Below are 27605 nucleotides of genomic sequence, written 5' to 3' on the forward strand. Positions count from 1 at the left end.
GCTCTGCAGCGGAGAAGTCTCTTTCCCACACTTACTATCTGCATTTCTCTGGCAAGGTGTGCAAAACCTTTCCTGCTGGCCTCAGAGGATGGGTGGAATTGAACAGGAGGATTTGGTCTGCTGTGCCCCATCATAAATACAACTTTTGTACTGGATCTTTTGACTGAATTGGAAAGTGTCTGCCACTTTCGATAGGACCCAGGTCTCCCTGGACACCAGTCTTGACCTGCTAGACCAGGCTGGCTTACCACAAATTAGTCAGGACTATTTTCAGGGTCAAATTAGGAAAGATGTTAGTTCATCCCTCAGGATTGCAAGAGGACAGAACCGCTCATGAATTCTGGCTTCAAAAAACTTGTAGCAATATAACTTGGATAGTGTAGTTCTCATGATCCACCCGATTGTGATCCCCCCCTTTTTAGTGCTTGTAGGAAAAATTCACATACACCACTTCACCACATTATAAATGAATAAACTCTGCGTGTTTGATCTTGGCTTTGGATACCTGTGTCTGTCACTTTCGATAGCAAACATATGGTCACAGAAACTCAGGCGGCCATATATAGTCTAGTCAAGTTAATGGGTACCAACTGTAGTCAAATCACAAAATATTTTATGATGGAGGAAAGAAGGTGCAATAAAGACAGACAACAAGGCTCTACCTTCATAAAACGAGGTGAAACAAATCTGCAATTGCTTGAGGAAGAAACCTGTTTCTAAAAAATGACTTGTGTGTTCCAAATGTTGTCAGGAAATGAGAGAACATAAGAACCATAGGCCCATCTAGTCCAGCTTCCTGTATCTCACAGCGGCCCACCAAATGCCCCAGGGAGCACACCAGATAACAAGAGACCTGCATCCTGGTGCCCTCCCTTGCATCTGGCATTCTGACATAGCCCACTTCTAAAATCAGGAGGTTGCACATACACATCATGGCTTGTAACCCGTGATGGATTTTTCCTCCAGAAACTTGTCCAATTCCCTTTTAAAGGCATCCAGGCCAGATGCCGTCACCACATCCTGTGGCAAGGAGTTCCACAGACCAACCACACTCCAAGTAAAGAAAATATTTCTTTACTCTGTCTGTCCTCCCAACCCAATTTTAGTGGATGTCCCCTGGTTCTGGTGTTATGTGAGAGTGTAAAGAGCATCTCTCTATCCACTTTATCCTTCCCATGCATAATTTTGTGTGTCTCAATCATGTCCTTTCTAGGCTGAAGAGGCCCAAACGCTGTAGCCTTTCCTCCTAAGGAAGGTGCCGCAACCCAGTAATCATCTTAGTTGCTCTCTTTTGCACCTTTTCCATTTCCACTATGTCCTTTTTGAGATGTGATGACCAGAACTGGACATAATACTCCAGGTGCGGCCTTTCCATCGATTTGTACAACGGCATTATAATATTAGCTGTTTTGTTCTCAATACCTTTTCTAATGATCCCAAGCATAGAATTGGCCTTCTTCACTGCCGCCGCACATTGGGTTGACACTTTCATCGACCTGTCCACCACCACCCCAAGATCTCTCTCCTGATCTGTCACAGACAGCTCAGAACCCATCAGCCTATATCTAAAGTTTTGATTTTTTGCCCCAATGTGCATGACTTTACACTTACTTACATTGAAATGCATCTGCCATTTTGCTGCCCGTTCTACCAGTTTGGAGAGATCCTTCTGGAGCTCCTCACAATCACTTCTGGTCTTCACCACTCGGAAAAGTTTGGTGTCGTATGCAAACTTAGCCACCTCACTGCTCACCCCTGTCTCCAGGTCATTTATGAAGAGGTTGAAAAGCACCGGTCCCAGGACAGATCCTTGGGCACACCGCTTTTCACTTCTCTCCATTGTGAAAATTGCCCATTGACACCCACTCTCTGTTTCCTGATCTTCAACCAGGTCTCAATCCACGAGAGGACCTGCCCTCTAATTCCCTGACTGTGGAGTTTTTTCAGTAGTCTTTGGTGAGGGACTGTGTCGAACGCCTTCTGAAAGTCCAGATATATAATGTCCACGGGTTCTCCCGCATCCACATGCCTATTGACCTTTTCAAAGAATTCTAAAAGGTTTGTGAGGCAAGACTTTCCCTTACAGAAGCCATGCTGATTCTCTCTCAGCAAGGCCTGTTCGTCTATGTGTTTTGAGATTCTATCTTTGATGAGGCATTCCACCATCTTACCCGGTATAGATGTTAGGCTCACCGGCCTATAGTTTCCTGGGTCCCCCCTCTTTCCCTTTTTAAAGATCGGCATGACATTTGCTATCCTCCAATCTTCCAATCACCGGGCAGTTTTAAGGGACAAGTTGCATATTTTAGTCAAGAGATCACAACTTCATTCTTCAATTCCTTAATAACTCTTGGGTGGATGCCATCCAGGCCTGGTGACTTATTGATCTTTAATTTATCAATGAGGTCTGAAACATCTCTTTTAACCTCTATCTGACTTAACTCCTTGGTCAGGAGGGGCCATTTGGGCAGCGGTATCTGCCCGAGGTCTTCTGCCGTGAAGACAGATGCAAAGAACTTATTTAATTTCTCTGCCATCTCTTTTTATCTCCCCTTTCCTTCCCTCACCATCCAGAGGGCCAACCGCTTCTTTGGCGAGTTTCCTGCTTCTAACATATTTGAAGAAGCTTTTATTATTCCTCTTAATGTTGCTGGCCATGTGTTCCTCATAGTCTCGCTTGGCCTCCCATATCACCTTCTTACATTTCTTTTGCCACAGTTTATATTCTTTTTTATTTTCCTCAGTAGGGCAAGACTTCCATTTACGGAAGGAAGCTTCCTTGCCCTTTACAGCCTCTCTAACTTGGCTGGTTAGCCATGCGGGCACTCTCCTGGATTTAGTGGAACCCTTCTTTCTTTGCGGTATACACTTCTGCTGGGCCTCTGTTACTGTTGTTTTAAGCAGCCTCCATGCACTCTGGAGAGATTGGACTCTTTTTACCTTCCCTTTCAACCTCCTTCTAACCAGCCTCCTCATTTGAAGGAAGTCCACTCGTCGGAAGTCAAGGGTTTTTGTGAGAAATTTGCCCGGTGTTCTTCACCCAATGTGCATGTCGAAACGGATCACAACATGATCACTGTTCCCCAATGGCTCAGTAACATTGACATCTCTAACCAGGTCCTGAGTACCGCACACTGTTAAATCCAGAGTCACCTGTGGTGGGCTCCATGACTAGCTGCTCTAAGGCACAGTCATTTAACATGTCAAGAAATCCGGTCTCCTTTTCGTGACTGGAACACAAATTGACCCAGTCTATATGAGGATAATTGAAGTCCCCCATGATTACAACCCTGTCCCTCCTTGTCACCTCCCTGATCTGTTTCCTCATTTCAAGGTCCCCTTCCGGTTTCTGGTCAATAGTTCGCCCCCAGTATTAAATTGCTCCTCAGGCCTGGTAATTTAACCCACAGAGATTCTATGGTGGAGTCTGACCTCTACTTTGCTGGATTCTATCCCTTCTTTAATGTAAATGGCCACCCCACCTTAAACATGTCCCTCCCTGTCCCTCCTATAGAGTTTATAGCCTGGGATTGCGGTATCCCACTGATTTTCTGCATTGCACCAGGTTTCCGTTATGCCCACTATGTCAATGTTTTCCCTAGTCACCAAACATTCCAATTCTCCCATCTTTGCTCAGAGACTTCGAACATTTGCATAAAAGCATTTGTACACGGAATGCTTATTAGCTCCTTTGCCCTTGCAACCTCTCATTGTGCCAAACCGTCTATCACTTCCCATCATGCTACCATTCCCAATTTCTTCTCCTACTCTGCTTTTACCTTGTTGTTCTCTAACCTCCCCATCCTTGTCCCATAGGGCTCGTCGCCTGTCGGCTTTCCCCCAGGGATCAGTTTAAAAGCTGCTCTGCCACCTTTTTAATGTTATGCGCCAGCAATCTGGTTCCATTCTGGTTCAAGTGAAGCCGGTGCCTCTTGTACAGGCCCCACTTGTCCCAAAACATTCCCCAGTGCCTAATGAATCTAAACCCCTCCTCCCTACACCACCGTCTCATCCACACATTGAGACCCCTGATCTCCGCCTTCCTAGCTGGCCCTGCACGTGGAACAGGTAGCACTTCCGAGAACGCTACCTTTGAGGTCCACTCATGATGAACTTGATGTGCTGCTCTCCCTATCCTGTACTAGCAGATTCTCATGATGTATTAAAGCTGGAGCCCTATTCATTTTTGTAACCCCTGCCCCACCTTTGCAGTTCAGATGCATTTCTTTGTCAAAGTGTTCAAGATTTAAGTCCCAGCTGTCAGGATTTGACCCTGTCATGGAACTTGAGTTGCTGTTTCTCACAGCAGGCAAATTGATGCTCCTGAGAAGCTGAGAGGCATGCCAGGAAGGCAACTGCCCTCTCCTGCTGTTGCACCTCTAGCTACTGGAACTGAACATGGAGGTTCCATATCACCGTAACAGCTAATACGTACTGGCAGACCTCCATGACTGTCTCATTCGCCTTTAAAGCCGCCTAAGACCATGGGATCTTTCAGCTGTGTATTCGGTAAATTAATTTTGCATCCTATGAAGAAGTATTTTCTCTTTCTACGGGTGGCAATTGTGTTGAATGATCCTGAATTCTAGTAGTAGTATGAAAGATGAGGGAGAAAAATATTTTTACGCCATGCACGATTGTATAAACCTCTATTCTGTCCCCTTTGCATCTTCCCCCCTTTTGTAAACTAAAAAGCCCCAAATTCAGGCATTCCCCCCCCCCGTCACTATCCATGGATCTGACATCTGCTGTTTCACTTATCCACAGATCCGGGGGACCCCCTCCCCCCACATGCCCTGTAAAGTACCTTTGTTTTTTAGTTGTAGTGATGGCAACATGGGTGTTTCTTGTTTAATCTGAAGAATGTGACATGCAGGCAACTCAGCCTGCACACTAGAGGTAGACTAACCAAATGTTAACAGGAAGTAGGGCAGGTCCTGCTTCCTTGTTAGTTTCCCTATAGCATGTAGGCTGGTTGCCTGCATGTCATATTCTTCAGTATAAGCAAGCAACACCCATGTTGCCATTGCTATGACTTAAAAAATCAAAAGTAATGGGCATGTGGTAGTTCTATTTATATAGGATTCCCTCGTATCCATGAAGTGGGGTGGAACAGAACCCCCACAGATATGGAGGGATGCCTGTACTTTAGCTTTTCCTATTGGGGAAAAGAAATAATACAGCAAATCTTTGATTTAATGGGACTCCCAGCCCAATCCTATTCACACTTTCCTGGGAGTAAGCCCCACTCTAATGAGACTTACTTCTGAGTAGACATGCATAGGATTGGGCTGTAACATGGGGAAGAGTATCAATGCCGAAAGTTGTTCTTTTCAAATGTATTGAAGTCAATGGAGATGTGATTGCACAAAACGCATATGACTAGATTGTAATGGAGCAGGAAACATCCATTGTTTCCAAATTCTGTTAAAGAGCATTCACTGTAATTCCTCAAGAAAATGCATGTACTGTGTTTATATATGGTGTCTATGATTTCATTTCCTGTATTCTATGAGTAATTTCAAACAACTCTACATTCCACACACAAATTTCTTATTGACTTATTCCATAAGAGGCTAGTCCAAACTAACCATGTCTGATGGAAATCTTAATGCGCATGCAAAGTACATGAAAAATGTATGGATCAAGTATGCCATACAATGCACTGAAATATGCTTATTCAGAGGCACAATTTATTAATATCTCTTAGATCTCAATATCTCAATTATCTTTTATGAACTCCCATGAAGATCCTTATCCAAAAGGCCTTCCATGGGCAATGTTAACAAGCTGAAGTCTATTAAAAGATCATTTGAAAAGCTGCATGGGAACTTCTTCATTTGAAGGTGCCTTGAAGTGAAAGTATTTCACAGCCCAATCTTAAGCTTCCCTAGTGCCCAGGGCTACAGTGCCACCAAAATGGCAATCGCTGTATCCAGTGGGACCAGAGAAGCAATGCCAGATCTCCTCAGGGTAAGGAAGCAAAAGTACCCTTACCCTGTGTAACACCCAGGTGGCCCCAATGGGTCTCCTCGGATCTGCCCCTGCTATTGAGCTGATGCAAAACCGAGGAAACCTGTGTTCCATTTCCTGGCCTGGGAAGGGGGATAGGTTATGGCAGCAGAGCCTGCCACAGTCTCCATCCACTCTTCCCTTCCCCCGCCCAGTTCTGCCTCCTTCCTGCCCCCCACTCTGTAAAGCCTGGCCACCAGCTGTACCTACCACTGGGAACTCTCCGCATCCATCCATGGGCGCTTAGGTCCAGCACCGGTGGCAAGTTCTGAGCGCGGGTGTAAAAGGGCCTTACAACACTTTTTGTGACAGCCCGGGTCAGCAGCACCAGCGGAGTGCTGACACTACTGCTTGTAGGATTGGGCCCTCAGAGCGCAATCCTAATGGAGCAGTCCACCAGTGCAGCAACTGCTGTTCCTTCATAGAGTGTTGCAAATGTGCCATAAATCACATTTGCAACTACTCTAGATGCAGCAGCGCCAGCAGGAAGGAAGCACTCGCCCACCAGTGCTGTATCCAGACCCCAGCAGAAGTAAGAATAGCTCCTGGATTTGGGAAGGGCGGACCAGAGGTGGGGAGGGTTCATTTTGAGATGGGGAGGATCAGGATCAGGAGGGGGTGGGATCTGTACATGGGGGAGGGATAGTACTTAACACATTGTCTTAGGTGCTAAAAAGTCTTGAGCCAACCCTGGTCTTTGGACTGTTTGTATAGTTTCTTGAGCATTGCTCCTGAAAGAATTAGTTTTCAGATTGTTTTTCCAGTGGACTCTATGGTTCATCAAAGAGAACATCAGTAACAGCATTCAAGCTTCCCTAAACATCAGCTTGCTCACCAGTACAGACATTGGGTTGTATGAAAAAAGAGTTAATCCCATTGAAGTGAATGGTCTTGAATTAGTCGCTACCAAAGACCGATCAGTTTCTATAGGGTGTAGTCATTATTAATTTTATACAGAACCAACTCTAGACCTGTAAACTTTAACAAATTAATTGATTAGGAATCTTTGAAATTGTGTAGTACTAAGTTTGAACTTTACTGTCTTGACTTGTAGAGAAAATGTGATTGAGTCACAGCGGGTCCACAACGAGGAGCTGGAGCACATGGTAGAAGTACTCAAAAATGAGATACAGAAGAAGGAAGGGGAGTTTGAGGAAGCTCTTCTGCAAATGAAAGAGCAGCAAGCAACAGGCCAACGGTATGCATTTCCAACCTGACCCCCAGCGTGGTGTGCATAAAAAAGTCTTTTTTCTTTTTAAAGCAACAATATTGTTTGCTTTACAGCAGATACCAAGTCATATTGTTAAATCAAATAGCTAAATCTAAAAGGTCTGGATAACTGTAAAAGTCGTCACCTGGCTCTGAAAAGTCATTGAACTTGGTGCCAGACAACTTCCCTAGGAAGGAAATTCCTAAGACAAGGTATCTTCCTAAAGGCAAAATGCTGTGATCGCACAGATCCCCCCCCTTGTCGTACTCCTGTGGTTGGGAGTCCAGAATTATGGTCTCCAAGGATGACCTTCATACCTAGGCTGGTTCATATGATAAAAAGAGGTCCCTTAGGTCCCCAAGTCTGAAAGTTATAATTGCTGTAGATCACATGACAATGACATTTTGTTTTCGCTCACTTTGGACTCTGCAGAAAGCCTGGGGAGTGGGCTTTGTTGTTAAACAGTTCATACAGAGGAGATTTTTTTTATGGTAGAACTAACAGTGACAGTCTAAGCTTTGTAACTCATTTATGAACTATTTTTGAGATTCAGATGGACACATGACTGAGTTGTTGACTGTCCATTTTATTTTTGAATAATAATATCTGTTGGTCAGATATTAGATATGGCTGCTGCAGGGAGGGAGGGATTCGGCAGAGGGGCATGCAGAGGTGATTGTCTGGGCACTTGACTTAAGAAGCTGTTGTGCTGACATCATGAGCTGGCAGCAGTAGCACAATCCAACAGAATCCAATGACACTAGAAGAGCAGGCTTAGCACCTGAACAGAGGCACACAATTACTGCCACAGCAGCTCACAAAATAGGTGAGATCTTTAAGAGATCTTTCACACACACTGCAAAGTTATCCCAGTGTGAAACTGCACCAGTGTCACGCTGTGCAGAAAGAAACCATCTCTGGGCAACATGAGCAGCATGTGGATTGCTCAAATCACCCCAGATTTTTCTGAGCAACAGATGTTTTAATTTCAGAAGAACTAGGTTCATGAGTGTTCATCTGGAGCTTTCAGCCAACGCAAAATTTAATTTCATTTAGCCTCTGTGTTGTCATTTCATTGTCGCTCCATAGTTGGATTACTTGCTCAGGTAACCTGTGCTCATCTTAAAATGTTTTCGTTCTACCCAGTTGTGTTTTTGCAAGCTACTAGTCCCTAAGGTTATATGCTGTGCAAAATCCTATACAGATTTACTCAAAGTAAGTCCCATTGAGTTCAGTAATGCTTACTCCTTGAATAAGTCCTATTGAACACAGTGAATCTTACTTCTGACTCAATTTGGGCAGGATTGTGTTGGTGGTTTCCTTGATTTTGGAGATTTGGCAACAGTGGTGATAAACCTTGGCAAAATCAATACGTGTCAAACAAAGCATCGGGCACTGGTTAATGCCAATTGTCAGAAATCATTGGACTTACATCCGCACATCACAAATTTCACTCTCCTCTGCTCCTTTTATTTAACAAATATTGTAGAGAAAAGATTGTGTATTGTAGAGAAAAGATTTACTAGAGAAAGTCCAGTAAAACGTCTTTAAAGGCATTGTTGCTGTTCGTCTGATGTGAAAGACAAGATTAATAAAAACATGAAATGGCATTAAGGTTTTTCGTTGTTGGCATCAAGCAACAATGCTGGCTTTCTCCTCACTAAAACTGTTGAAGGGTGTGTTAACCCAGTTTCCTGGGCAAGGTTCCTGATCTGGGAGCTTTTTAATCTTAAGGGCCGTTGACTGGGTAATGTTAAAACACAATGGACTTTGAGATTTGAAAGAATTAAAAAAAAAAGAAAGAAAGAAAGGAAAAGAAAGTTATTTCAAGTCCTCAGCTGGTTTACAGATGTGTAAGCTTTTTGTAGTCTAAATTTCTGGTTCCAGGCAGGCAATGGGACAATTTTTCCAATCTGTGTATAACAGATAAGTATTGGATGAAGAACGATGCATTTCAAGATGTGAGGTTCTGTTCTGATTTTTATCATGCTTTATTCTGTATTAGCAGTTAAAATCAAGTCAGGGGTTTCCTTTTAAAACATTTTTTTCCCTCGAAATACATGCAAAAACAATGATAATGAGGTCACTGTGCCATTCAAGGGATAAGTTTTTGAAAGTGTATCTGCATTTAGCTCTACGATGACTTTTAACAAGATTAAATAGCACGTTTTCAATTGAATCTCGGCAGGGGAAATATATAACAGAATCTTAGCCATCTAGAATTTCAAGCAAGATGGTCAGTGTTAGACACATCTGTAACTTGTTTGAATGCCAATCTCGGGGCATTATCTGTTTAAAAAGCTTAAGTCACTTTCTTTGGAAATATTTTTTTTAAAAAGGTTAAGTTCAAGGAGGAAGCTCCAGCAAATTGTATTTCTCTGATTCCAAAGGTTTGGAAGAAAGTGGTTGGATTGCAAAAACAAATTACCCATCTGTTGTAATCATGAGATTGCTCCTTTCGCCACAACATCCTTCAGAATTTGAAAGGATATACTAATATGTCCAAATAATGACTAATGCTCCAGCATCCTCTTCCAGCTAAACCTGGAATTATTTAACAATCTATAATGTTAATTTTAAGTAAAGGAATTAAGTTGGCCATTACACGCTAACCCCTTCCCAACTGTGTTTTGGAATTAAGAAGCCATGAAAAACTGATTTTTAAGGGTTTTTAACTTTTCAAGGCAAAGCTAACAAGGTGACTGTTATTGTACTTTAAATCTTACCATGACTTCCTCTCTCTCCCTCCTCTTTTTTTAAATATCCTATTTGAAAGGATAAGCATTCGAGACAATGTTGAAATGATCAAACTCCACAAGCAGTTGGTGGAAAAAAGCAATGAGTTTGCAGGAATTGAAGAAAAATTGCTTCATCTTCAAGAGGTATGCAGAGATTTGAGCTAGAATCCTAATACTTACTAGGAAGTAAATTCCATTAAATTTAGGTGGGCTTATGTCTGAATAATCAAGAATAGAGAGATGCTTGCTTCTTACGCTACCAAAGTGCAATTGAAAGCTATACATAAAATGAGCTTTTATAGGTACTTTGTGTGTTATGCAAAGGGATAGAAACTAAAACAGAAACATGGGTTGTATAAAACATGCAGCTGAACATAAGTATACTACATGTGTCCAGTAATTTTTAAGGCTGTCGCCCTGTTGAAGAAATCTTAGTTGATTGAATATTTCATTTTAATTTACTGATTGATGAAATCAGCAGAATTTTGCATACAGATGAAAGCATGACTGGGTTTCAAAGAGCTACCTTTGGTGCCACGACTTGAGTATGTTCTGTAGAGTTTTGACTTTTTTTCTTTTGAACTTTGGGTGACTATGTCACATCACAAACTACTTCTGAAATTCCCTTCTGTTTCAGAACTGTTGTGGCATGGAAGAAACACAGTCCAACACCCCCCAGGGAACTAGCTTGGTCTTGGTTTACTTTTATGATTTGTTTCAACTGCCTCTAAGAGACTGCAAGATTTCAGCTCCACAAGTTCAGGTCCTCCTTGGACCAAGAAGCAGTGGCAGCAATGTTCAGATCTCCATGGAGGATTAGGCACTGGCTGGGCTGACGTGGGGGATGTCTCTTGAGCAATGTGAGGCACCTTTTATTCTCTGCACACACAAGCTTGCCACACAATCTTTATGGGTGGGGTCACTGATAAAGAGCCATTCTCTCCAGACTTGACAGTAGCCCAAGTGCTGAAGGACAGAGCAGGATAAGGTGTAGGAGAACAAGACCTTCCACCCAAGTCTGAGGTCTTGGGAATCCCTCAGGACAGGGGTGGAAACCCTGAAGTCCAATACAGTTTCAAGCTTCCGGCTCCACATCTCCTTCCTCCTCAACACATGCAAGGGCAAGACATTTGCAACTTCTGGTCCTGGTTTAAGACAAACAAAGATTTGCTGTTGCACCTGTACCTAACAAATTCCTGCTTGTTGAAATGAAATGAAAAAGTGTTTTGTGAACAAGCAAATATATCAAACTGGGATTCCAGATTTGAGAAGTACATATGGCAAATTCTAGTGTAGATAATGAGTACCATAGTTTGTAACACCACAGCCCTGCATATCTATGTGTGGCTGAGGTGGAAATTGTTTTCTGATGAGTAAGTTATTAACAGAGCCTAGAAAGTTGTGATGTGCACAGTAGTTTCTAAAGCACAGCAAATACATGTTCACATTTTGAAAATAAATAAGTGATACTAAAACATTTCCCATCCTCTACAGCAGAGGTGAGGGTTAATCAAAAGGACACTAAGGATTTGTTTTGGTTAATCATTGTTTACTGTACATTTCTATTGGAAGGCATTAGGAACACAAAAAACCATCAACTAGTGGGTTAGCAGCAAGATTAGAAGAGCTGCATTGACATACTTGTGGTCAGAGCTCATTTTTGCTTGCTACTGTAGTGTTTTTGGTCAGCATGTCCAAACCGCAGGAACCACAGCAAAATGCTTTAATTGCTAAACAGATGTCTGTCTTGGTCCTTCTCATCACAGCTGAACTGGGAGGGGTTCAAGAGATGGGAGAGGAAAGGGACACACAAAGCCTTCCTTGCCATGTCCAATGAAGTCTCACTCGCATGGCAAGAGCATCTCCTGTTGATCATACTGAAACTGCACTCTATTTTTTAATACTTTTTTGTAATAAAGGATGTGAAAATGGTATATAAAGCTATGCCTGCATAAAAGTCATGCAATATATTAAATTACACAAGAACACTTTGAGCTCCTATAACTGGCAATATCTTATGCAGAATCCTCTAAACCAGGGACTCTAAATTACAACCTGCAGGCCACATCTGGCCCACCAATGCATTTTGACTGGCCCAGTTGCATTGTAGTTTTGTGCAGGTCCCCTTTTCTGCAGGGCTGGGTTGCATTCATTGAGAGCCCAGCTGAGACAAGAGGCAGCAAGCATCCCAGCAGTTCCAACTATTGCGGATAATTTGCAGGTGATTTCTCCTGCTGTGAAAATGCTTACAGTTAGTTATTTTCTATCATTGTCCTGCTTCAGCCTGCCATAAGAGCTAGACTGAGTAATGTGGTTCTGTCAATGAAATGTGGTCCTTTTCTCCATGGATCTCAATTAAAATGTTATCTTTCTTACTCTGTCATCTCTTCATTTTATATTTAATGTTGATCTCTGTAAAGTGTCACCGAACCCTCTTTAGCCTTACTGTGATAGCAGGCATTTCTGAAGTTTTCCACTTGCCATCTACTAAAATTCAAACTGCCAGCAATAGATGATCACAATATCACTTCCCATATCTAAAGCTGTCTGATTTCCTATTTCCCCATCTATATAACCGAAGACACGCTTCCAAATATTTTTATAGTGGAACAGCTCCACTAAATGTATTCAGAATTAGTGATATTGCCTCCAACATGGTGCATTGGGTGAATGATATGTCATCTGCTAGACAGGATGAGGCTACGCTTTAAATGTTGATTGGGAAAAAATTGTTAGATTCCAAATGCATGTCCTACAGCCCCGTATAGCTGCGCCAACCTGATGTGATCCACCCAAGTCCAAATTGAGTTGCATTTTCTCTCTCTCCCAACAGAACCAAAAGAGCCTTAAAACCAGCCACGATGCATTAATGGCAAAAGGAGATGAACTCAATTTGCAGCTTAAAGAAGAACGTTCAAAGTGCCTTCACCTTGAGAGAGAATTACAGTCTATGACTTTTTTAAAGCGAAGATTAGAAGAGGTGAGGATAAATTTGTTCTGGAAGCATTTAGAAAGAACACAGTATTTCCCTAGTTCTGTGACACTGGGGGCAGGGGACAGCTTTACGTACTGCCACAAAGTAAGAGGGCTCTCATTGATTTAAACATCCTGCCCTCGTTTGGCTTATCACTAACAGGAGTCTGGCTGAGGCACAGCTGGCAGGCGCAAAACACTTATTCTCTGATCTTTATGGCTCATTCACGCTACATATTTTCCATGCTATGCAGATGGTTCCAACCACTGTTTCTGCTGTTGTTACCCTACAGTAGGATTAAGGATATTAGGAGAGCTGTTCTGGGTCAGAGATGGACCAAAGGTCCATCTAGTCCAGCATCTTGTTTGTCACAGAGTTCAGATAGATGCCTCCAGGATGCCTCTGAGCAGGACTTGAAGGCAACAGCTTGCTCCTGCTGTTGGTACCCAGCCCCTGGAACTCAGCAGCATACTACCATTAAACCTGAAGATTCCACATGCCATAATCAGTAGCTGCTGGTGACAATAGCCACCTCTCCTCCTCTGTCAGCACAATCCTTGCCGTTTGCTCAGAAATAAGTTCCATTTTGTTCAGTAGAGCTTCATCCCAGGTAAGTGTGTTTAGGATTGTAGTCTGTCACTTTAAGAGTCATCTAAATAAGTGGCAGTCACTACATAACAGCAAATTGGTTGCATTAATTACACATTGACCAGGTTCAGATGTAATGCTAAACCATGCTAAACCATAGCTTGATTGTAGTTTAGTGTTCTTCTAAATTCACCCATTGTATGAAGTAGGTCTTCTTTTATCTTTCCTGAGTTACAGCCAATCAATTTCATTGGATGACTGTGAGATCTAGTATTGTGGGAGAGGAGCATCTTTCCATCAACTTTCATGCATAATTGTGTAAATCTCTGTCATGCTTCCACCTTGGTTGTATTATTTTCTAAACTAATAAACCCTAAATGAAGTTGAAATTAATGCAAGTACCAGCCATGAGCATTAGGCTGCAATCCTAACCACACTTTCCTGAGAGTAAACCACACTGAACAAAATAGGACTTACTTCTGAGTAGACTTGGTTGGGATTGTGCTGTTAGTATTTATAACAAATCCTAAATGTTTTAGCTTTTCCTTACGAGAAGCTTCTTTAGCTTTTTCCTTCTTGATTCCACCTCCCTTGATCATTTTGTTTGCCTTATTCTGCACCTTTCCCAGCTCTACAGTAACTTTTATGAAATGGATCCAGGTAATCTGATAATGTTAAAAAATATGATCGATCTCCATATAGACAGTCTAGCTTAATGTTGGAATATTGATGCTGGAGTAATCATACAACTGAGGGCACAATCCTAACCAGGTCTACTCAGAAGTAAGTCCTATTTTGTTCAATGGGACTTACTCTCAGGAAAGTGTAGTTAGATTTGCAGTCTGATCCTTCCAGACACACCAATCTTTCATTCATCCCATCATATGGTACTTTAATAATAATAATAATAATAATAGTAGTAGTAGTAGTAGTAGTAGTAGCTAGGTATTTATATACCGCCTTTCTGATCATCGGATTACTCCTCTATTCAAGGTGGTTTACATAGGCAGGCATTTCTAAATCCCTCAAGGAGATTTTTACAAACATAGAGGTTCTCTCTTTCAAGAACCAACAACATTTCAGAATGGATCTTCCTGGTTTGGTCTCCCTTCTGGCCTCCATTTCTCCCAAGTAGGCTGATAAGCAGCTCCATCTCTCACATGGAGGGCAGCCAAGACGCTTCTTGCTCGCACCAAGAGCAGGTGGAATCACTTAGCTCGGCTTGTCAGCTGCTTCAAGGTCTCGCCATTCTCAGCCGTTCAGGGAGCTGCCGGTGTCTTCAAACTTTATGTACTTTATAGTACATATGGAAGAATGTTCATTTGAGCAGGGGAAATTGTAATTTTTTAATGGTACTATGCATGTCAATCAGACATATTAACTTTGGGTTTATATTGCACAAAAGGAGAAAAATCTTTGTAAAATGGAAACACATTTGTTAAGAAAAAAGTTGGAGTTTTGTCTGTTCTTCAGTCTTCCTAAATGGTGAGTAATCTGAATCTTCCTTGCTGTTCTGTGACCTGACACCGTTTAAGCCATGGGCTTGCTGTGATGTCAGAGCACATCAGCCACTCATTGATGGGAAATACACACAACCCATGTAACTAGCTGGAAAACTTATTCTTGTTAATAATTATTACTTTTTTTTACGTTTTCATTTGCATTACTTGTAATATTTTTTTTTCATTCCAGATGCAAGATAGAATCAATGATTTGGAAAAAGAGAGGGACCTTTTAAAGGAAAACTATGATAAGTTATACAACAGGTAAACTATAAGTGGCAACAGGATTGTTTTATAACCAGCCATTCTGGATTTATATATTACTTATATATTTATATATTACTTGCAATAACCAGTGCAAGAATTAATGGGATGTAGACAAGATGACATGTAGGGAGACACTGATAAGGCATTGCCGAAGAGGGGTAGAGATCTCTGCAGGTCATTAGTGTCCTGTAATGACAGACAGACAGAATGACAGACAGAAAGATATTGGCAAACATAACAAACACAACAACACAACAAACAGAACAACAGTAGTGAGTATAAGCCTATGATAAGGATACGTAACAACCAAATAAATCAAATATATTTGTCCCATATAGAACATACTGGCCTAACATATAAAATATACTGGATAGCCTCTCTTGGGTCTACTTGCCACCATCTGCTACAGATAGTCTGCCACCCTCTTGGTTATAGCACAGAAAACATCAATCAGTAGTTATGGCTTATCACCGCCACCAAAAATTTTGAAACCTTTTTCAGCTCCGAAGGTGAGCAATCATTTAATAATAGCTTAATTTTTACCATGTCTGGAAGACCCACCCTATTAACCAGGATGGGCATTAGATAGTTGGAGCAGGCACTGTTATGCCGAGGACAGTAGAAAAATATATGTAAAAAAGAGTCAACTGACCCCATGTTACAACGGCAGAGACGGTCTTGATAAGATCTTAACTGCGGCAGGAATGAAATAATTACCCTTCCTGTGGAAAAACCTAAGGATGTCTTGGGCTATGTCAGTGGTTCTCACACATTTAGCATCGGGACTCACTTTTTAGAATGAGAATCTGTCAGGACCCACCGGAAGCAATGTCATTACCGGAAGTGACATCATCAAGCAGGAACATTTCTAACAATCCTAGGCTGCAATCCTACCCACACTTACCCAGAGATAAGTCCCATTTACTATCATTGTTAAAAGAATATACATAGTAGCTTGTTAAAAAAAAAAGTCTGTAACATTTCCCCAAATGCAGCTGCATGCTATGGTAGCATCGTATAATATATTAAAAATAAAATATTGAAATGAATGGGGACCCACCTGAAATTGGCTCACAACCCACCTAGTGGGTCCCGACCCACAGTTTGAGAAACACTGGGCTAAGTTAACTGCCAATTTACGATGACTGCACCAAGATAAATTATGTTGGAAGTGTACCCCTAGATATTTAAAGCTCTTGACCTGTTGGATTTTATCACCATTAATTGTCCAGGTAAGCAGGCTCCAGGATTTAGAGAACACTAATATCTTAGTCTTCTGGGTATTTAACTCCAATTTATTTTTTGAAAGATAGGCAGAACTTCTTTTTAATAGTCTTTTGAGACCAATTCGTGTTTGAGAAATCAACACAGCATCATCCACATATAATAAAATGGGAATATAGGTTGAACCTAGCTCGGGACAGTGCCCATCAGCTTGAAGAAGGAAGGAGGCCATATCACTTAGAAAAAGAGTAAAGAGGAAAGGTGCCAGAATGCATCCTTGCTTCACACCCTTTTTGATCGAGATTCTGGGTGTCAACTTCCCGGTTGATGTACATTTGACCTGACAAGTTGTCCTCATGTGGATTTTTTAATAAGGGCTAAGAGCCTGGGATCTAGCTTAAGACTGGCTAATTTCTTCCATAGCAAGGCACAGTCTATGGAGTCAAATGCTCCTTTTAGATCTAAAAATGCCATATACAGTTTTTGCTTATGGCTCTTGGTATATTTTTCAACAAGGTGGGCTAAAACTACACAGTGATCTAGGGTCAAGATTCCTTTGCGAAAGCCGACCTGTTCAGGTCCCGGTAACCCTTGGGCAGACATCCAAGCTGATAATTTTGCCAGAAGATGTCTTGCATAAACCTTCCTCAGGACTGAGAGCAAACTGATAGCCCGATAATTGAATGGATCTTGGTGATCTCCTCTTTTATAAATTGGGACCACCATTGCATTGGTCCATGCTTCTGGCATCATGCCAGTTCAATCTATCATTGTGAAGAAGGATGACAACATGGAGGCCCACCATTCAGGTTCAATTTTCAGAGCTTCAGGAAGTATCAGATCTAGGCCCGGTGACTTTCCGGACCTTGAGTGAAAAATAAGATACTTCACTTCCTCAGGAATGATCGGTGATCAAAATGGCATTTCTTGTAAGGTTGAGTCGGGAGAAGTGACATTACCAAACCCCACCTGCTGAAATAAGGAAGTGTAATAAAAACACCAAGTTTGAAGGGAAATGACATAATGATAGTTTCTTCCTTAGTGAAGGAGAGACGGAATACCTGATAATGGGTTCTTCTTCACACTTGATAGGCAGGGCCATGGCAATCAATACAGGCTTGTATCTTTTCATAGGAGAAAGCCGCACCTAGTTCTGCTCTTTTTTAACCACGTTCTGGAGCTCTGCTTCTTTGGTCATTCTACAAGACCAGGTCTTTCTACCCTCCCTTTCCTAAAATAGGAACATATGAATCTGCTTTATCCCAAATAAGATCACTATTCAAATAAGTTCACTATTCCATCTAGCATGTATTGTCCCCAAGCAGAAACTCTTCAGCATTTCAGCACAAGGTCTTTCTCACCCCTACCTGGAGATGCCAGCAATTGATTTTGGGACCTTCTGTATGGAAATCATGTGTTCTGCCATTAAGCTGTTGTCAGTTAATTGCAATACTGAGCTACAGTCCCTTCTCTGTAGTAGTTAAGTAGCTAAAATAGGAAAGTAGTGTGCTCGTTGTTTAACCTGATCATTTATAATATATTCCCTTAATTGCCAATTTGTATCAATATATTGGATTATCAATTAAGTAATTCAGCATACGTGGTAATTCATTATCAAAATTCAGCTTTCAGGAAACGTTTTCTCCTCTGACGTATAATCCATTCAAATAATGTAGAGCCATAGAATGTTGGAGCTGGAAGGGAGCTTGGAGGTCATCTAAGCCAACCCCCCACTCAGCGCAGGCAACTGCTCCAGCATCCCTGGCAAGTGGCCATCTAGCCACTGTTTGGAAACCGGGGAGAGCCTGCTACTGCGCAAGGCAGACTGTTCCAAAGATTGGCAGCTCTTACAGTTAAGAAACTTTTCTTCACGTCCAAGGTAGATAGTTTTGTCATTTGGTAATTAGATCTAGAAAAGTGTTTCTCAAACTCTGGGTCAGGACCCACTAGGTACCCACCAATTTCAGGTGGGTCCCCATTTCAATATTTTATTTTTAATACATTAGACTTGATGCTACCATGGTATGTGACTGCAATGGGAAAATGTTACAGATCTGTACTTTTAACAGGCTATGTATATGCTTTTAACAATGATAGTAAATGGGGCTTACTCCTGAGTAAGTGTGGGTAGGATTGTTAAAAAATTTTCCTGCTTGATGGCGTCACTTCTGGTCACGACATCATTTGCGATGGGTCCTGACAGATTCTTATCCTAAAAAGTGAGTTCTGGTGCTAAAAGTTTGAGAACCACTGATATAGAAGATTCAGGTCCAAATCGTTGCTTAGCTGTGACGCATCCTGGATGACCTTGGGCCATTTCTTCACTTTCAGCCTCACCTACCTCATAGGTTTGTTGTGAGGACAAAAGAAGGGGAAGAACTGTATACACCACCCTGAGCTCCTTGGAAGAAGGGCAGTATAAAAATGCAATACATAAATCTACTTCTGAATCTAATTCCCAAACACCCACGTGATGTGAAACAGTCCATTGCAAGCAGGAAATGGGGTGAGGGGGGAAACGCAGCACAAGAACTCTAGGGCAAGGGTCTATAAATCCCAGCCCACGGGCCAGATGTGGCCTGCAACAAGTCTCTCTCTGGCCCTCAGCCAGCCCAGCCTCTGTTCCCCTGAGAGCCTCTGGTTGACTGAACATGACCAGAGCTGTGCTCCACTTATGTCTGGAGGGTATTCTGAGGGCCAGGGAGGCTGCACACAGCCTCCCCAGCCCTTAGAACATCTTCTAAAGGCCTAAAAACATCACTTCCTGGTTTAAAAAAAACAAAACAGAAGTAACTTTTTGTATACTCTAAAGTTCTTAGAAGGCTTTCTGAGGGTTGGAGAGCCCTCCCTGGCCCTCAGAACATGTGCCACATGTTTCCTATGATATGCTGGTTCTGAGGTATTCAATCCTGTACATTTAAGTAAGCTGCTTGTGAGGTCGGGGAATGGAAGTCCATTTACGTGTGTGCTTTTTTTCTGTGGTGTCCGTTGGTGCTTGGAGAAATCTTGGAAATTTGAGCCCATTCATTTATTCACTCATCTAAGTTCTATCTCTAATGTATTTATTTAAATACATCTAAGTTCTATCTCTAATTACATTACTTATTTAAATTTTATATTTAAATTTTTTTCCCCCTGACCCTCAACACCATGCCAGATATTTGATGCAGCCCTCTGGCCAAAAAGTTTGGAGAGCCGTGCTCTAGACCAGGGTCTCCAAACCCCGGCCCGGAGGCCTGATACAGTCTGTGGCGAGCCTCTATCCGGCCCATGGCCAGCCTCTGATCCCCTGAGAGCATCTGGCCTGGTTGACCAACACAACCAGAGTTGTGCTTGTGGGAGGTGGAATGAGGGTCCATTTAAGTATGTGCTTTATTTCTTGGACTGTGTTCGTGTTTGGAGATGTCCTGGACATTTGAGCCCATTCATTTATTCATTCATCCAAGTTCCATCTCTAATGTGTTACTTTAAATTTTATATTTATGTTTTTTTTCTGGCCCTCGACCCTGTGCCAGATATTTGATGCAGCCCTTCAGCCGAAAAGTTTAGAGATGCCTGCTCTAGACTGAAGCACGATGGGTGTCATTTTGACTTTTCAGGTGCTAAGGCTGACACTCTTGATATTTTTGTAAAGATGCTCCAAGGTAATGGCCTGTGTAAATTCTGGCAGTAGTGCTTAATATTGCATAAATTTAAAAAAAAATTAGGCTAAACCTGTTGAATATGAAGCGAGATAGGACATTGGATTCATTTTCTGCTGCCGAACAGAAAATTGAAGCAATTACAGTCAATTTACAGAGGCTTAATGAAGTAACACCTGATTGTGGAGTATGTGTCGCAGTGAGTTGGAAAGTTGAAGAACCTTTCAGCTAGCTACAGGAGATAGGAATTATCTTCCTGTTCAAAGGAGAAGTTGGCCTTTTAGTTTAAGGAAGTATGAATGTATTTACAATGCAATATCAAGCAGGCTGTACATGTCTAGTTGTGTTTGCATACATGTTTGTGCTGGTAAGGATGCCGTGGCTGATCTAGCTGTCTTTCACATTGATTTGGAGGCTATATCTTGCAGCCCAGTATCCTTGTTGCAGGTGCAGGCATAGCTCAGTGGTTGAATACCTCCTTTGTATGTAGATTTTCTGTTCAATCTCCAGCTTAAAATAAGGGAATCAAAAGCAAGTGGTGGAACAACCTCCGTGTGAAATCCTGAAAAGTCACTGCCAGTCATAGTGGATAGTGGTGGTCTAGCTGAACCAATTGCCTGACTCAGGATAATGTGCTATCCTATAGTCATGCCTTCATGTGACCAGTTAACCTTAGCAATTGGGTTTACTCGGTCTACAGAGCACCTAGTTAGCTCTTCACAGTCCCTGGACATGGAAGTGCCTGCCCACAATTTTTTATACCTAGAGCTGTTGGCCCGTTCAAGAATTTCTGCTTGCTTCCTCCATCTGTTCTTTAATAAGTTAACAATTTAATTAAGCTTAAAATCAAATGGCATGTTACCAGAATCTCAACATAAGTGTCTGTCTGAGCTATTGTATGTGTAGCAGGAGTGCACAATTTAATACACACAAGCTACCACTTGTTGTTAGGCCTTCTTTCTTTTCCATCTCCTCTTACAGTAGCACAACCAAAATAACTGAAAACAAGCAATTTACATACCCTTAACTTTCACTGCCTTTGATAAGTTTGCCTTTGCCAATTAAAATTTTAGCACCATCAGTTTCCTTCCCCAAAAATGTATTTCATTAGTGTGCTGATTAATCATTGCTAGTGCCAGGTTTCTAGTAGACCTCTCATGGTGTGTTGCGCCCTTGTGCCCCCCCACCCACCCAAGCTTACTGGTGGGAGGCGTTGAGCAGTGGATGACCATAACTCCTTCTGCCCTTCCTACCAGCCACTTGGAGGACTGTAATGAATTGTTTTATATGAGTCAGAGCCTTGGTCCATCTAGCTCACTATTGCTGACACTACTGCTGTGTGGACTGAAGGGAGGGAAGAGCCATCCCGGCTGAGTGAGCCCACTGATGGCTTGGACTCTTGACCAGTGACACAACTCTGATCCTTGTAAGTCTTCATACATAACATTTGTAGGCAAGACCACAGTCATGTGAGTGGTCTTTATTCATTCAGGCTTGCATTTAAATCTAAGAGTGGTATGTGGTGATCAGGTTATCAGAGGCTAGAGAGTCATCTACTTGTGTTTTCTTGCAAGACTGCTTTTTTTTGTGAATTTTGCCTCTCGTTGGGTTCAGTTCGAAGGTGCCCTTCTATTTATGGAAGGAAGGGCTATTTTATACCACTAGGGTGCCCTGAGAAAAGTGAAACTAAATCCAAACATGAACCAGAACCATCCAGAGGACAAAACTATTCTTTTTAAGAGAAATTCCCACAGACATCCTCTATCTAAGTAAGTACTGCAAGATTTGGCGGGGAACAAATTTGCCATTTTAGCCATGTTGAATCTAAGAAACCATTTTCCATTGAGTTAACAGGCATTACTTTCTTCTAACCTGTCATGCTATGATCTGGGCCTGCGTTTTGTCCACACAAAGCACATGGTGCACTGGGTGGTCAGCCATTTATAGAACCCCAGATGGCTTCAGAATGCGGCAGGATAAAGTGAACTCCAGAAACATTCCATACAGATTCCAGTGGAATGTAATCCTAAATGTAAAGGAGATGATAACTGGAGACTAAATTCAGAACAATTTTGTACATCTTTAAAGTTAGCATTATGTGGATTTGGAGAAACTGGAATTCTAAGTTGCTCTGAATCTAACCAAAACCAGACTCCAAGGTTACTGTTGGAAAGATACAAATAGCCATAGACTGCTGTTGTACATGATCTTTTCTGACAAGCAAAAATATTGCTTAACCATGTCGTTTTACAAATAAACAGCAAGACAGGCTGTGGTCATAGTCTTACCATTGCAGTAATGTACTAGAACTAGTCACAAGTGTTCCCTGTCCTCATATGTTTAGAAAGTTCAAAAACTATCAGTGGGGAGGTGTATTGAGGTTGAGTTTAGTTCAAAGAACTCTGGAGAAGTTACTAGACTACAAGATCCTAGGGATGCTTTTGAAATTCTCATTATCTAAATTTTCCCCCAGAATTTGGAGATAAACATTACATGGGTTTTCAACTAATGCACTAGGAATTCTCCATTGTTCCCATTTTATTTTGTACAGAGCACTGTGCATGAGCAATTTGCCCCTGCTTCTTTTGGTTTATTTGTGTCTCCCCAACCGCCATCACATTACTGGTGCATTGATTAAGAACAGAACAATGCTAAAAGGTGATTGTGAGGTGAAAGTGCGTTGTATTGCATTGCTTGTTTTTGCGTGGTGTTTTACTGATGACAGGGGTCAAGAAGGTAGTGCACTGACTGTGGGTCCAGTCTGTGGGTCATCAGAGGGCCCAACTAGCAAGTGTGAGTCGCAGTGCCAGTGGCAGAGGCCAGTGATCCATTGGGGCACATGCAGGGGCTGTCACGAGGGAGGCAACACAAGGGAGGCTCAAAGTTGCAACTTTGTGCCGCCATCAACTTATGCGCGGGCACACTTGGATTCATTGATAAAACACTGCAAACAAGCAATTTTAATGTGATTTTACATATGCTTGTATGTATCACATTTCTTTGATACCTTACCCACCTTAGTATACCACTTAGCATACAATTTCCAAATCACTGACACCGGTATTCCAAGCTGCTTTCAGAGCTTTAAAACTCTCAAACATTGAACTTTGGTCGTTCTTTTGGCGTTTTTCTTTTTGCCCAAACCATAAGTACAACCTTGGAAGATCCTCTGTATTGTATTGAGGGCAGGTGGTCTGGTCTAGAGGGTAGAGCCTCTGTTAGACCGAAGATAATATCAGAAGTTCGCCTGTTTGAGGACACCGGCAGCTCCCTGAACGTCTGAGAATGGCGAGACCTTGAAGCAGCTGACAAGCCGAGCTGAGTGATTCCACCTGCTCTTGGTGGGAGCAAGAAGCGTCTTGGCTGCCCTCCATGTGAGAGATGGAGCTGCTTGTCAGCCTGCGTAGGAGAACTAGAGGGTAGACATGAGACCAAACCAGGAAGATCCATTCTGAAATGTTGTTGGTTCTTGAAAGAGAGAACCTCCATGATTGTAGAAATCCCCTTGAGGGATTTAGAAATGCCTGCCTATGTAAACCACCTTGAATAAAGTCAGAGAAGTAATCCGACGACCAGAAAGGCGGTATATAATTACTGAGTTATTATTATTATTATTGCAGAAACAGTAAGTAGTAGCGCACGATGCACATGCTAGATTTTTAGCTGCAGATCATTTGAAAAATCAGTATCATTCTCCCTCCCACCCCATCAGCCTTTCATAATTCTGAACCATCTTCCAAAGTCCTGATCCTGTGTTTCACTTCAGTTCACAACAGGAGGTTTTTGTTCAGGGCTATAAAGTGAACTTGGAAATTCAGATACTACTTTGTCTGTTTGCATATCGGAGTAGCTGCTTTACAATAGGAGAGCTGTTGCTTCTTTGCAACTTGCATTTCTTTAGAAGGCAGTTGCCTCTAAGCTTCTTTTCCCTTGTGATTCCTTAAAACAGATCAGTTGGGCAATTGCAGCCCAGGCCACAAAGAGGCTGGTTTTGTCACTGTTACTCTGTTGCTAATGGTGGATTCCTCTGGAACAGACGTCTGAATTCCTTCCAGAGCCCCACAAACCTTCACGCACTGCCAACTTTTCTGGCTCTGCAACTCTAAATTGAGGCCAGTCCCCTTGCTCATCCCACAAACTCTTTCATGTTCCACAACCGCAGCCTGAGAAAGGCGCCTCGGTTCCAACGGCAGCAGACCAGCATATGTTTATTTAATTCCTAAGACATGATGACAATGATTGCTGCCACTAAAAGCTTTCCCTTCCCCCTGCCCCGCTCTCCTCTCCCTCCCTTTTTTATTATTTTCTGTTGAAGTTGATTTCTGAGAGTTCCTTGCATGCCATATGTTGTTCTTTAATTTGGGGGAGGCTTGTTTTCATTTTTTTTCTTTTTCTTCCTATATCATTCCACAGTGCTTTTGGCGCGACCCACGATCAGCAATGGAAGTTAAAGGAGCAGCAGCTGAAGCTGCAGATTGCTCAGCTGGAGGCTGCTCTGAAGTCGGATTTAGCAGAGAAAAACAGCATCCTGGACAGGATAAAAGTGGAACGAGGTATAGATATTGAAAACTGCTGTGGGCTTGAGGTGTACAAATAAGGAAAATTCCTTCTGGATTGCATGAGGACACATCTTGGGGGGGGGGAGCTACCCCACAATTTGACTTTCTCTTTGTTTGCTTATTTTCATTTGGAACATTAGAAAAGCTCTGCTGGATCAGGCTCAAGGCCCATCTGGTTCTGCATCCGGTTTTCTTCAGAGGCCCACCAGCTGGCTCTGGGAAGCCAACCAGTGGGAGAGAGAAAGGTTCTCTAGTGGCTGGAGATCCTGTAATGGCTCCCACCTGCAGATTTCATTATCCAGAGGTTTCGGTATCTTTGGATTCCCCCATGGTATCTGTGGTATCCCCCATGGATACCAGAGTCGAATTGTAATTCTCTCCCACTATTGCTGCCCTGCAACTGATAATTCAGAGGTTATATTGCCTTTTACACTGGAGGTGATGGATAGCCATCCTATCTAGTTGCTACTAATAGTCCTGTCCTCTGTGAATTTGTCCAACCCAGTTTGAAATATACCCAAGCTAGTGGCCATCATCACATCTTGTGGCAACAAATTCTGCAGGCTACCTGTGCACTGTTGAAATGTATACACTGTCCTTTGAGATGATGTGAATATAAAACAGGGAATACAACAAAATTCAAAAAACAAAATAGTCAGGAGCAGGGGCCCAATGATCAATAACATCACGTAAAGCAGTAACACAAAATCCCGCTGCACAGTATGCTGGGACGCGCAGGCAAATGAGAAGGTGTTTTGCGTAGGATCAAAAAGAGATTCAAACTTCTTTGGGGAAGGCATTTCTTATGCAGACAAGCCCTCCCCCCCACTAATAGCTTTCTGCTAATTTCAAATGACAGCAGATACTGAGGGCAACCTTTCTTTTAGCACTATAGCTGGACCACAAGAGGCTGAATCCTCATAAATGCAGGGAAGTTATCTTGTAGAAAGTCCTCCATAGACATCCTTCCCTATGAGTAGGTCCATTTTATGCAGCGTGGTGTTGTGCAGCTTGGGACTGGGGACTTGTCTGAAACTGCAAGGGTTAGAAACTTAAAAGAATTGTGACTTGGAATTCCAGCATCCTGTAACCCTTGGCCCATGAGCCATACATGAACTACATATGGAGCATGGACAAACTTCTAAGAAGCAGTGAGGCTTGGAGCTGTCTAGCTTCTCCACAGAAGCCAGTTATAAATCATGTTTGTTTCTCCTGTCTTTTTTTTCCTGCTCCATTTACCGTTTGTTGTTGGGCTGCCATTTGAAAACTCCATGTGTTCATTTAGATAACACAGAACTGTGTTTTGGTTGCTTGCTTCTTCCCTTCCCCGCACTGCCTGTTCAACTTGCAGATTAGTTTCAGGTTTTGTGATCCTTTGGCTTACAACATTTAAATGCATTTTAATGTTTAAATTAATTGCAGGCTTAAGAACCTCTTCATTCCAATTCTTTTTTTCAATGCGTAGGTCGGCACCCTGTGTATATTGATTACAGATGATGATATTCGCACAAACTGGTTTTGACAGCTGTTTGTTTTATCAGTGAATTATCTTAATCTTTGTTTTTCTTTAGTCCCCCTCTTTCAGACGAACAAGCAAACACTATGCTCACACAAATGCAGGATTTTGTTGAAGTTAAACAAAAAGCTCAAGTAGCTGTGTTGGTCTATTAGAACAGTTTCACACAGGAACAGCAACCTCCTGATTTTAGAAATGGGCTATGTCAGAATGCCAGATGCAAGGGAGGACACCAGGATAAGGTCTCTTGTTATCTGGTGTGCTCCCTGGGGCATTTGGTGGGTCGCTCTGAGATACAGGAAGCTGGACTAGATGGGCCTATGGCCTGATCCAGTGGGGATGTTCTTATGAGGGCCATTTCAGACATAATGGCAAACCATGCTACATGTATGAACATACTTAGGGCCATATCCTATCCAATTTTTCAGCACTGGTGCAGCTGTGCCAATAAGGCATGCACTACATCCTGCAGTAGGGGAACAGTCACTGAGGCCTCCTCTAGGTAAGGGAATATTTGTTCCTTTTCCCCAGGGCTGCATTGCAGTTGCACCGGCACTGGAAAGTTTGATGGGATTGGGCCCTTAATGGTCACAACTGTTCCTTATTCCTCCTCTTTCATGTGCAGTTTAAAGCTTCTGTTTGCAACAAATCACATTTCCCCCTTCTGTCCGCATATAGATATATAAAGTAAACAAACCAAGATACGAAACAAATGCTGATCTGATCTTGGTTTGATATCTGGTGTCTGAACTATTCTCTATACCAGGGGTGTCACAAAGGCCACATCATCTCTCTGACACTGTGTTGGGAGCCAGGAAAAAAATAAATTTATATTTAAAATTTGAATAAATTTACATAAATGAATATATTAGAGATGGAACTTATATGAATGAATGAAGCTCTCTCAATAGCTCAAGGCGTAATAAGACCTTGCACAAAGCAAGGCCGGCCTTTCCTTTGCTGCCACAGCTGCTTTGCAGTCGTAAAACAGCAAGCAGCGGAGGGAGCCCACAGCTTGTGCGAGAGGTCAAATAGTCGGCCCTCGCATTGAGAGTAGTCGTGTTAGGCCAGCATGGGCTCCAGCAAGTCTCCAGGGGGCCAGAGGCTCATTAGTAAATGAGCCTCGTGGACCAAATTGGGTCCCTGAGGGCTGCAAATGGCCCCCAGGCCTGGGTTTGGGCACCCCTGCTCTATACAAATTTAAATTTAAATTTTTTGTTCAAAATAGGAAACGAGTTTGTCATAAACTGCAAAGAGAAGCATTAAACCTCCTTACCTTGTATATAAAGGAGGAGGAAGGGTCTGGCAAATGGGATCACAGTTTTGTGTCTTCTGGCGCATGAGTTCATCATTACTTCTCAAAAGGGCCATAGT

The 27605-nt window shown here is 42.3% G+C and overlaps 1 protein-coding gene across 4 annotated transcripts in view; it reads left to right on the forward strand.

The window, feature by feature from the left end:
- RPGRIP1L (RPGRIP1 like) overlaps positions 1-27605 on the forward strand; it is a 91455-nt gene that overhangs the window by 10260 nt on the left and 53590 nt on the right. For all 4 annotated transcript variants that reach the window (XM_066637026.1, XM_066637027.1, XM_066637028.1 and 1 more), the window contains 5 exons: positions 7067-7210; positions 9999-10104; positions 12794-12940; positions 15215-15288; positions 24570-24709. In XM_066637026.1, coding sequence (XP_066493123.1) covers positions 7067-7210; positions 9999-10104; positions 12794-12940; positions 15215-15288; positions 24570-24709 — 611 coding nt within the window. The remainder of the gene's footprint in view (positions 1-7066; positions 7211-9998; positions 10105-12793; positions 12941-15214; positions 15289-24569; positions 24710-27605) is intronic.

Source organism: Tiliqua scincoides, chromosome 9 (genome assembly GCF_035046505.1).
Source record: "Tiliqua scincoides isolate rTilSci1 chromosome 9, rTilSci1.hap2, whole genome shotgun sequence".
Classification (NCBI taxonomy): Eukaryota; Metazoa; Chordata; class Lepidosauria; order Squamata; family Scincidae; genus Tiliqua; species Tiliqua scincoides.